Genomic DNA, 13,315 nt, shown 5'->3' on the forward strand with positions numbered 1-13,315 from the left:
TTTAGCAGTGCAGCGCTTTACTGGATTCCCTTTAACCTCCTACACATTTTCTACTGGAGTCTGACATCTGAAAAGTTTAACTTGCGATTTGTGAGTGCCCTCCAAATAACCATGATTTCAAAGTGGGATCCTAATCCCACAAGGGAGGTAACATCAATCAAGTTTGGTTGGTGCTGTGCACATGCTTTCATCAATATTGCTGTTTGAATTTTGAGAAGAATAGCCTACAGTTTATTTTTCAAGACAGTATATTGTGTGTGTGTGTGTGTGTGTGTGTGTGTGTGTGTGTGTGTGTGTGTGTGTGTGTGTGTGTATATATATATATTGTTCATAAATGTTAAATATATGGCTTCACAAGTAATAGGGCAACCTAAAAATGATGGCCTTTATCCATGAAGCCTTAGGGTTATTTTATAGACAGTTATTTTTATTTTTTTTAATCTAAATGTAACATTATTTAATCTATCAAAACTGATGTTATAGTATGTAGTGAATGACTCATGTAAAAAAAGAAAAAAAAATCTGATAGTGATACCGGCTGTTCAGTAGATGCCATTTTCCTTGTTAAAATAAAAGCTAAAATGTTTATACTCCAGGTTTCATCTATATGTAGCTATCTAGTCATGAGTGTTGTTGCGAGTGGCAATTGCACGGCAAGTCACCATTTACTTGAAAACAACCTCTTTGCTGTCTTTTAAATCAAACTCTTAGATCCATTGGGTAAATACAAATTAAGAAACTCCCTCTGGACTTTATAAAGCTGTCCTCCTTGGAGGCCAGGGATTTCATTTTCTTCATGTAATGAAATTACTTCATTAACCTGACAGAATGGTTGACAATCTCATTGAGGAGTCTTTTAACACAATGCAATCACGGTTATACAGACATTATGAATATCTAGCAAGGACCTAAAGAAAAGGAGGCATCCAGCTATTGACAATAGCAAAGGGTTGACAGAACAATGATACATGTACATTTTCTAAACAGCACTTTGTAATCAAAGTTTGTGACATGATTAGTTATTTTCAAGGTTGTGGTAAATATTATTTCTCCAAAAGTGCACAGATATGAGTAAAATGAATTACAGATAATCATTTCAATTTTCCCACATCACAATGTTCTTAACATTAAACACAAGTTAAACATCAAGTCTATTCTGAATAAGGTCAGATATTATGCATATGTTATTGCAAAATAAATAACAGTCTATGTTTTAAATTTTGTGTTTCTACCTTGTCTCTTCTGATTGTAAATCAGCCAGCAAAAATTGACATCCATGAATCATAAACCGCATGCTTTACAATCCAATTGCCTCGGACAGTAAAAGTACAACTCATCTTCCGTCAACACAGCCCATGGAAGAATATACTTGATTAAACCCATCCCTCATGTGCATCCTGCTGACAAGATAGCTTCTCATTTATGCAGATTATAACATTTCGGAACCTCTATTCACTTTTTAATTGTATCTTCTCTGTTATCATATCACATGCTGGAAACCTCTTTTGTTTCTGTGAGCCGTGGCACTTCAAAGCTAATAATATGTGACAGGCAGTGTGTCCTGCGTCCATCACAGTCACCAGGCTGTGACGGGGTAAATGACACCAATTACCTGCTGTAATTACTGCTTTTGACAGGATATCGTCCCTTGTGAACACCTCATGTATTTTCCAGATGCTTGTTCTGTCAGCTGTGCAACCATCTTGGGATCCATGTTGTCTCCCTTCATTGATTACATTAGCTTGTTTCTTGACAGATAAGAAATAAACCCCACCACTAAAGAGAACCCTGTGGCAGGAGGATGGGCCTCACATTGTGTTATGTTAAGATGCATGGGATCTGTAGCTCAGAACCAACAGACTAAAGATCTTCATACACAACCAACCAGAAATGGTTAAATCACAGATATTTCATGTGTGGGCAGACCATGTCATCTGTTTGTCGCTGTTGTTTTGGTTTTGTTTTTCTGTTAATCTGCTATTATGTGTAGGTGTATTTTTTTTTTCTTCTGATGATCTAAGAAGTAACAGAACACAGGGAAGCAAATGATATTGCATAGTTTTGGCAGATGCTGAATAAAAACGGTGCTTGGTTGCCTTGAAATAAAACCCTAATCGCTTGCATAAAGTTTTTTTTTGCTCTTTTATTTTGGCAGAAAGAAGTTATTGAGCCATGTGGAATCTACTTTTACAATGGCTTATAAACACTGTAGCTGGGGGTTTGTGGGATTTATCAAAAAGGTCTTAGCTTCCTGGTGGCCATCAGGGACCTTTAATGTTTTTGGTATTAGGATTTTGAAATCAACGCGCTACCCTTAATTAGCTTCAATAGCTTCTTCGCTGTTCCCTATCAATATTTTGTTCAATGTTATACTTAATTTATTTTCACTCTGATGGCACAACAATATTGAATAGAAATACGATCTACAGCCTTCCGTGACATTCGAATATCCTTATAAAATTATCAACCTACCTGGACCAGTTCAATAAGTAGCCACTTGCTAGGCTCTCAGAAACAAGGGAGCAAAAATAGGAACAACCAATAAAGAACAGTATTAAGAGCTGTTCAATCTGTATGACTGATGGTTGATGTATTGGTCATCATTGTATCACTGGGACTATTCACTGTATTGATTTGAAACCTAAAAGGTAGAACAACCATCATAGGTTCTGTTGAGTGCCCTTGACCTCCTGTCTAATACCACGATTGGTCCAAAACAGCAGAATAACATTAGACTACCAAAGACATTCTCTAGATATATGGTTCCATTATGTACGTTGGCAGGGTGTAAAACAATAAGCACTAATTTCTGTCTGATAAAATTATGTATGAAGACATTGTTTCAGGAACTCTCCGTCCTGATTCCTTTATTTAATGTCACTTTTTAAGTCCCTTTAAATGGCTCAGGGCTGGCTGCTACAGTTCAGTTCAGTGTGAGAGAGTGAGAGCTGGTATGCAATAACGTAAGGGCAGGTAAAACATAACAAGCTTTGCTAAGGCTTATGCGCCACATGTTTGTTGTATGAAACCAGAAACAATGTTGGACTACGCATAGATCGGAAGGAACTAAAATATTTGTACTGAGAATTGCTGTGCAGTCAAAGCCTACCCTTGCACCTCCACAGAAAGAATATCAGACCTTACAGGTCCTTGTGTTCAATTCTTTTAATAACTTTAAGCTTTGTGACTAGGACCTGTAGACTACTGGCCATGGAGACAATCAGAGCTGAAAAGGAACCCTACTCTCAATGATCTAATCCCAGTCAAGATGTAAGCTTGCTTCCAGCGGTAAAGGCAAGTGCTCTTATCAAAGGATTACAACAACTGTACCACCCAGTATTTTGAAGCAAACCATTTGAATAAAAAACAGATCGTAGAAATACTTTTAAAAGCCCTTTTAATGGATTTATTTAGAGTCAATAATCTCAGCAGGCCGCGAGCTCCAAAGGCGCATTTCTAAACAGCAAAATAAAGCCTGACATTCTGGAAGAGGGAAAAATCAGACATGGTGATGACATCCTCTACTTTCTCTGATGAAACTGCATCAGTCAGCCATTGCACATGAAGTTTACCCCGGCCTCTATAGCTGATCATCGCACCAAAGTGCTTTCCCTTATATTACATACATAATGGAATATTATGTGAATGTAAACCCAGTATTATGTGACTGCTTAAACAAAGATTTTCATAGAATAATGTAAAGTTGCCATGTCGAACAAGGCACAGCAAAGAGAGCTCACTTTATATTTAGCGTTGCAAGGAGGAGGTTAAATCTGCCATTTTCCCTTTCAGTCAACTAAAACTGGAGCTTTTAAATGTCACTTCACATATTGGTAGCCCTTGGACAGAGGCTGACTACCAGACAGTAGTATTATGGATACTGGTACTATAATAATTGATCAAGTCTATATCACTCTAATAAAGCCTTTGGGAATGGGCAATTCAGTAGGATTATGAGATAAACTAAGCAGATGCCACATTGCCTTTAAGTTATGTGTGGATCTTTAATCTATTCTACTAATGATAACAGGATGTGTGTTCCAAATCTTCACTTGGAAATAAAACTGTTTTATCCTCACAAAGTACAAATGCAAAAAAGAGGTGACAAGAAGTGATGTTACAACGCCACATAGGTAGCTTATAGGCATCTTTAGTTTTAAAAACTAAAGTTGCCTATAAGATACCATGTTCTGCTCCCACTAAAAAAAGAGAAACCTAAATCATCTAAACTAAAACTACTATTCATTAAATGGTTTGTAGTTTTTTGTCACACAGAACCATCATGCTCTGGCATGCCCTGAGGTATGTCAACAGCTCCCTATTATAGTGAGATGCTCCACAGGGACATGCCCACCTGCCACTCATGGATCTGCAGCTGACCAATCTCTGGCAGCGCGTCTCAAACAGAGCGTCTATCTCTTTCCTGCAGACAAGCGTGCCCGAGAAGCCAGTGACAGTGTGCTGTCTTTGTTACAAATTCCCTTCCAAAGTTTCATCACAATTGGAGATGTGGTCTTCAGACATCTGGGAGACCACACTTTGGAACAGATTCAATTGTTGACATGACGTTGAGATGATACTTTTTGTTCCTAGTTCATGTCCTCATTACTTAGCTGATGCCGAATTGGTCTCTGAGCCATTAAACTTTCTACTGGCCATTGTGACTATTTAAAAAAAAAATGTCAAAGGCATTTCACAAATCTCATTTTGGTGTGGGTCTAATTAATGATTGTATGAATTCTCCATTTGTTACATCTCATTTTCCACAGGTTAAACTATATTAACACAATCTGTCATTCAATGTTGAAAAACCTTGGACAGCATATAAGCACACCCATGGTTGAAGATGAGCAGAATGGATGAAATTGGGGCTAAGATGTGAACTTTCTAAAATATTCTTGCATACAAGCCTTACCTTGCATACTGTACAGAAGCACATACCATTAAAAGTATTGTATTCCTCTCTGAAAATGTACTTTTGGCTTTAACTTCATACTGGGTACTATAAATTACACAAATGAGTATCTGGCTGGACCCTTATGAAAAATGTCCTGGGGTGTACAGAGGAACTTGTATATGTTAAACGTAAAATAAAACCATGATTCTTGACTTCTGTTACCCATCAATTATGTGTTTAAAAGGCAATAATAAATTCTACATTGAAACAAGAGTCCAGTAAAAAAAAAAAAAATCAATTTTCAAACACACATATCCTGTTAAACAAGCGTTAGCGTTGCATTGACACTTCTGCTAATTAACTGCTCACACTTGCCTCAAACTTCTTTCACATTGCTTGGATGAGCAAGCCTCATGCAGAAATAGAACTTGTGGGCTCAAACAGATTTCAGTTTCAAAACACCAATTTAGAGTTCTGGATTGTGTACAAACAAGAGAGTAGAGCTAATAAAACATGTAGGTTTTGCCAAAGTTGTTGTTTTTTTGTTTTTTTTCTTCATCAATTTAAGGATTACGTTTCAAGATTGGTGATCAAGCTGAGGCATATACAGTTCAATCAAGTATGTAAATACAGTTATGAATTAATCAAGTTTACAAATATAGTATGGATGCTGGTATATATATTTTACTTCTGTGGTAAATCAAATTACCTAAGAAACACCTTCACATTTGTTATTAGGCCTCTTGATTGTTATCCTTGCTTTAAGAAAAAAAGACTGAGCTTGAATCAAAACCCAGTTTAAACATCCATAGATGTTTTTTCCATGTGCTCAAGAACAAAGACCAAAAGCTGATAAAATGAACAAAAAAAACAAACAAAACAATTCTGTTAAAATTGTTTATTCCAGGTCCATTGCTGGTATTTAATTAATTCAAACTTTGGGGTTTGCAGAAAGAGGTCAAAACTACATACGTACAGTTTTGGTAATTATTTGGGTCCCTGTGAAATGATGATAAAAGTAAACTTTTTTATAATTATAAAATAATTTTGGATAATTATAAATTAAAATCAAAGTTTAGATCTAAGCAACGTCCTTTGTATAAGCTGCTTATTAAATGCTAAAGGGGTTAAACAGAATGCCATTCTGAGAGCGAGACACCACTCTGGAAATTATAAAAGTAGACATGTACCCGGCAACAAAGCGTTCTACACAACAGGTTTAAAAGGAAACGATTATGAAGCGTGGTAAATTATGTCAGATAAGGAACCAAAACATTTCTAAGAGGACACCCAGGAAATTTCCCCACCAAATTCTGACACAAAATCTACTTTTTTTACCACTCATAAACCATTTCTAAGGGAACCCAGTGAGTATTTCTCAAAAAGCAGATCTCAATCCTTCATCAGTGTATTCCAAAGACAGAGACGTAGCCACTATTTAAAAATACCAGCTAATCAATCTAATAACTAATTCAAGTGATGCCTACAGAGGAAGAATAAATTCATTTGGAAAGGAAATTACTACATAATTAAATGATGAAAGAGGGCTGAAGCGGAACATAAAAGATAAATGAATTCCAAGGATAATGAGTACAAAATAATGAAGTAAAATGTCAAGTATGCCTACAAAAAAAAAAAGAAAAAAAAGACTGGTTTACTGATAGATATAACCAGATGTAAATGGATATATGTGCTAGAAAAGAAGGGGGGAGAAATCAACAAAAAAACAGAAGGGAGACCGCATCAAAATAAGAACAACAACTCAGGTAAGACAACCATTAAATGTATTTATCTAAATGCTTGAAGTATCAGAAACAAAATTCTAGAACTTGAAGCTACTGCACTAACAGGTAACTATGATGTGATAGGTGTTACAGAAACGTGGTTGTCTGAGAGTGATGGGGACGAATATAATATTTGTGGGTATACACTGTATAGGAAAGACAGGCAGGACAGAAGAGGAGGAGGGGTAGCGCTATACATAAGAAACAGTCTTGAAGCCCAGGTGTTAAACCTGGACAAAGAAAATAAAACCGAATCAATATGGGTCAGAATAACAGACAAAAATTCAAAGGGCATAATAATGTTCAAGAATACAAGAATACACATTTATGTGTAACCAGGTTCAGCGTCCTGTTACTGGACGAACTAGTCTGATCATACATATATCTAGAGATATATATATAGTATATAATATATATATATATATATATATATATATACAAGGAACTTTTTGACTAGAAGTTCACAAAAAAGGAACCGGGGATGCTCATGGCCTATAAAATGCAGCCTGAATTGGCTTGAAAAGATAAAGCACCTCCATTGCTAAATATTACCATTACTGCTCATAATAAAAAGGCTTTGCTTTTTTTTTTCTTGTCTTTAAATTATTAACGATTTCAGTAAATATCCCAGTTTAAAGATCTGCAATAAGAAACCAAATGCAATTTAAGAGAAAAAGGACAAAAATCAAACAGGAGTAATTATAATTATAAATGGTGTAACTTTCTGACTTCACTCAAAGTCATGCCTTTTGATTAAAAACACAGTAGAAAATAAAAGCCTTCGCTCCCCTAGCTTAGTCCGTATTTGTTTCCGTATCTCCCTGCTATGCCTTGGTTCTGTGTTCCAATGTAGTTCAACCCCAGAAAAAGAAAAAAAATGTTCTTCAAATGTTTCTAATGCTTTCCATAATGGTAATTCCAGCCTAGTATGACTCAGCGATAATGTGTCATACTGTCACTTACATGAGCATATATTCATAGCAGACAACAGCCCTTATATTGGACTCATTTTGAAGGCAGAACTTGCCAGCTGAGTTCAAATGTCCAAACAAAGAAGAAAAGTCATTTAGGTCCTGCAAACAAATGCTTCTAAGTCTTGAAAACTGCTTTCCTATCAAGATTGCAGGTACGTTCTACCATAGTCACCATTGGTAAAAAGAAATTCCATTCTAGCTACTTTTATTCATAAGCCTCCAAAAATAATTGTGCCAAGTTTTCACACAAAGTGCACAATTGTTCCTCTTAGCTGATGGGGGATGCTTATAAGAAGTTGCTGAACAGAACATTGTGAAACGGAAACAGAACAGTTTGTGATAACAGAACAATTAACCAGGCTTTATAATGAGCCAGTTCTAGCTGTGTTATCAGTGTGCTTTCATTTAATAACATGCTCAGATTATTGTAATCTTTTATGATTCAACATCAAAATGGTGTAATTTCGTATAGCACATGGATAACACAGCTAGAACTTCTTTTAAGGTAGACTGGGTATAGTATCATCAGTCTTAAGTATTAACTGACTTAATCTGCAGAAAATCAGATTTACACATTTTAAGGCTGCGGTATTAAGATCTGCCACTGTTTTGATTATTAGAGTGCACCCCAAGTACTCTCAAGTTGTTTGTTTTTCATTGAGCATGGAATTAACGTGGTTAAAAAAAAGCTTTATTTGAGAAGTTGCAGCTCACCGTCTCAAGATCAGTTGAGTTAAATAAACATTACATTCATGTTAAAGTCTACATTTATTAAAAGTTCATTGTTATAATGTTGTATACGGCTACTTTCCCAATTTTTCCATCACAATGAATATCAATTAGAATCACCTTCATTATAAAGTCCACCTCACTTTAGCACCAGCAATGATTGTTTCCTAATTAGACTGTGATAATGAAGATGGTAATTAATTTCAGCATGCTACAGACAACAAAGATATACATACTGTAGGTATTTAAATACGCTGATATTTTTACAGATGTTTTATATAAAAGGTTTCCATGATCATTCAGTAGCACTATTAAATGATATTGTAATGAGTACCGTGTTTGCTAAAAATACAAATGTTACCTGGTCATCAATCTTGAAAGGGAACCCAGCTATTGTACATTCCACTGTCTGCACCTCGGCTGTATGCAGAGAGCTGCACTCTTTACTCTGCCATCTCATAAACCCTACTCACAAAGCTTTAATCATGACTTAATTAATATCCAGTTTTGTTCCTGTCAGTTATTATGAATAAAGTTAGTTAAGCCTTCCACAATTGTTTTTAAAAAGAGCCAAAGACTGTATAGAACAGTTTCATGAATACCAGTGAAAAGGCATTCTTTAAATAAAAGCTATTCATACATATATGGGTAGGGGGTTGGGTATACATTAAAGGAATGATTGTGTTATTTATTATTATTATTATTATTATTATTATTATTATAAATAATTATTATTATTATTATATTATTTATATAATATTATATATAAGAATATTATAATCATCGTGCACTGTTTTATTTGTTTAAATGTAATCTGAATTAAAAAAAAAACACCTTGTACAGTATATGAATTAATAATAAATGGGGTGCGGCTTATCACATTTATGCGGCTTTTCTGCCTTTACGTTTTAGATTCACTCTATTATAATGTATTGTGCAGAATATAGTGTCCCACTGTGGATAAACTGTAATCAACAGCTTCAATAGATCAACAAATTAGTGTCGATACATTAAAAATGTACATTACCATTTACTACTTTTACAGTGTCTTTCAATATATTTTACAGGTTAATATCCAAGCAAAGTGGCATCAGATTTGCATGAGCCTTTATTATCTCAAGCCATCAGATTCATGCAAAAGTAGGTCATAATAACCTAGATTTAGATACCCTAAAAAAGAGAATGTCCATGTAATTCCATGGTGTGAGAGACGGGCTGATGGGCAGGCAGGCAGAAGGGAGTCATGCACTAAGTGATGCCTACGAGCACATCTTCCTAAATTTAATTTGCAAGAACAAGGCAATGATTAAACAGGTTTGAAAACTTCACCCGAGCCTTTAGCGATACTGGTGACCACAACAAAGAGCACAGACCTCTCCCTCAGTACTGGGCTGAACTGAGGAGTTGTGTCCCAGCTCTTCCTTTATTCATGTGGTCAGGCTGAATTGGCATTTCAGTTTAGCCTGACCACATTCTGACATGGTTTTCCCCAGGAACAGGGAATTTTAGCCCTTTCCTTGTCAAATAAGATACAAACTTTAATATTTTCAGCTCTTTACCCTGTCACACGTGGTCCTCACTGTTGAAAGTAACTGTAAAGGGTGATCTCAACAGGGATCTCTGCTGATAGAGATCTCTATGGCATCAAATATATAGTAGATGGTTTTATACTGTATGACATCAAAATGTTGATTTATTGTATTAGTTTTACTCTGTACACTCATAAGGTAAGGTGGATTTAAGAGGTGTATAAGGGATGGTTATCCAAGTTTCATCAAAATTGAATGAGCAGTTCTCAAGATGTTGTTAAAAAATCTATGAATGGCATACGCAAGGACGGCTCCTCAATATTTCTCATGCAGGACGTTTCGTTTCCTTTCTGGGGATAGCTGGGAATAATATAATGTAAAATAATATACAAATAGTAAAAATGATTCCTACAATGGCGCAATGTAAAGAACCACATTTAAACTGTGTTAAATATTTATAGCCGCAATTTTCAGTTTGACCCTCAAGGCAAATGTTCTCCCGGTGAACTGCTTAACTTAAGAATAAATGAATTGGGGTTCCTGAGTGATGTTTCCAATAAATGCGCTCCATGTGGAGTGCAGGATGTGCCCTATAGCCTGGACGTTGCCGGTTCGAGTACAGGCTATTCCACTGCTGACCATGGATAGGAGCTCCCAGGGGGCAGTGCGCAATTGGCCAAGCACTGCCTTGGGGAGGAGCTTAGGTTGGCCAGTGTGTCCTTGGCTCAGCACACACCAGCGAACCCTGTAGACTGGCTGGGCGCCCGAGGCTTGGCTGTAAGATGGCCAGAGCTGCATTGTCCTCCGACGCTGTAGCTCTGAGGTGGCTGCATGATGATGGGTCTGCAGTGTGAAAAGAAGCGGCCGGCTGATGGTACATGCTTTGGAGGACAGCATGTGTTTGCCTTCGCCCCTCCTGAGTCAGTGTGGGGTTGGTAGAATTACTGTTAGAGTTAAAACAGTATCATGGAGGCAGTGGTACGTAGACAAAGGGTTTAACAAAAAGGCAGCACTAATGCATTTGTTACAGTTTTATGGAGGATTTAGAGTTATTGTTCACAGGCAGTATCGTGACATACTGCACCTGTCACTGCTTACCTGTGCATGAGTAGTCATCAATTCGAATGTATCCAGTATTGCAGATGCATAAAAAAGATCCAGGGGTATTCACGCACTTGGTGTTTTCTCGACAATAGTGACGCCCTTCTGCACACTCATTTATGTCTGCAAGTAAAGAAACACATACATCATGGTTTGACACACCTGATTATGTCTCAACACAAAAGGATACAGTTGAGTTAGGATAATGAAATGTTTAGTGTCAGAAGAGTTTCATACTTTTAAGGAACAAAAGAGTGAATCGTATTATTATAGACTGTTCCATTTATGTTATCCTTATATATTTTCTTTTTCCCAAATCAGTGATAACCAGATTAAGGGAAGATGCTGTATCTGGCATATTTGTGGTGGGACTGGGAGCGAGCTCTCTGTGTAGGATAGATAACAGCCGACTGCACGCCCAACATTTGCTGTATGTCATCTTTCACAGTTGTGAAACTAGGTCAACAAGCCCAGGAAGGCTATGCTTTTCAAACACTGACTCTGCTTCACAGTGAAAGTAGATGGTTGCATCATATGAAAATCAATTAATGGAATAAATATCAGCTGCATGTTTGCAGAATGGAGGAATGTTTAAAAAAAAAATTACAGAACTGGTCTGTTTTTGTATTCTCTTTTCATGTTGAGCTATTTTAAAGCTCAATCCCACATGTAGCTAGGTCTTCCCCTGTGGTTAATTGAAGTGTAGTGTACCATTCCTGCACTAACATTGTCTGACAATTCACTAGACTGAGAACTAGATTAATGCTCCAGGCTTACCTGCTTAGCTCTCTTTGAAAACAGCATATTTACGTATATCGGAAAATATTTGATTCACTTTAGCCAGCCTTGACATTGTGACATTCATAGGTTTAAGCAATAACTATTGGTCACATTCAGTGTACAAACAGAAAACAGTCTCCTGAGTGGAAAAAATTTGTGACAAAGCAGAGGATTTTATACTTGCAATGAAGACTGTTTTCTCCAATTACACACAATATGCGCCCTGTAGTTATAAGTACTACTGCATATTAAAATGGCTTTGTTCTCTTTTTGTTGTCTACTCAGACTGTATTGTTTAATCTTGGGTAACATGTAATCACAATTGAAGTAGATGGCTATGAGATCTTTCATATAATGTGCACTAATGCCCTCTTCCTTTGACATTTTGCATTATGTTACAATGGCATTTGTAAATCTTTTTTTTTTCTCAATGATTTTGTGCTTGGCTTAATGTGCTTGGTTTTCAGGCTTTTATTAAACATGTATTTTGGTCAGATGCAAATTATGCTAATTTTCACTGCGAGTAAATAATGTAAGATGCAAGTATGCTTTAAAATCGCAGATTCATTTTCTTGTAACCAGAGGTGTGGTGAATGCTGAGGTAAAATCGAGCTTGGCACATTATAACTAAACTGCTGGTTTAGTTATAAACCTCAGAGTGTTTTTTGTTTCTGTGTTTGTGCACTGTTAATAATTTTGCTGTTTTAATGGGTTAACCCAGAGTGGTTAAACAGTATGCTTATAACTGTGCTTCTCTGGCCCTTGGGGCTTGTGTGACTGAGTTATCAGGTGCCTAAATCTTTTTATTAGGGTAATGGGACAGAAAGGTAACATTTGTTACATTTATTAACATAAAAATAATCATAAAAATGGTTTTAAAAAGACCAAATTCCCATTGGGCTTATTTATTTGTATTATTCTATTGATTTAAGTACTGTACTATAAGATTGTTACCTTTATTAAAAATGTGCACAGATTAATCTAACACTAATTAATTCTATAGAATGCCGGATAATTAATTTGACTAATTTAAAAAAAATCGAGGAGCTGCCCTATATATATATATATATATATATATATATATATATATATATATATATATATATATATACAGCTTAACGAACAATTGCACACTTTACACAATTAAGACAAAGTTGAAAGGCAAGCTCCGAAGGATGCTATTGTATTAATATTGCACTGATCTGAAATTCACACTGACTGGTACTGGTGAGCTGATTTAGGATCTATTAACTCCAAGTACCATTGGTTACCAGTGACAGTTAGTCTGACTAGTTGAGGCTATACATTATAACGTGTCAACATTTGGATTACAGGCTTCTGAATTTAAACGGCTTGTAATGATGGAGAGGTGATTTTCATCTCCATTAACAGACTGCATTTGGGTGATTGCTCTGTCACATAGCAGCACGTGATAAAGCACCACAAAAGAAAAAAAATAGACGTCTGCTTTAATCTTCAAATTAAAAAAAAAACTTCTCAAGCCTTATATAAAGCATATTA

The 13,315-nt window shown here is 36.1% G+C and overlaps 1 protein-coding gene across 3 annotated transcripts in view; it reads right to left on the minus strand.

The window, feature by feature from the left end:
- Positions 1-13,315, minus strand: part of LOC121319982 (protein kinase C-binding protein NELL2-like) — a 70,296-nt gene that overhangs the window by 27,021 nt on the left and 29,960 nt on the right. For all 3 annotated transcript variants that reach the window (XM_041258022.1, XM_041258023.1, XM_041258021.1), the window contains one exon: positions 11,012-11,137. In XM_041258022.1, the coding sequence (XP_041113956.1) occupies positions 11,012-11,137 (126 nt within the window). The remainder of the gene's footprint in view (positions 1-11,011; positions 11,138-13,315) is intronic.

Source organism: Polyodon spathula, chromosome 8, assembly GCF_017654505.1.
Source record: "Polyodon spathula isolate WHYD16114869_AA chromosome 8, ASM1765450v1, whole genome shotgun sequence".
Taxonomy (NCBI): domain Eukaryota; kingdom Metazoa; phylum Chordata; class Actinopteri; order Acipenseriformes; family Polyodontidae; genus Polyodon; species Polyodon spathula.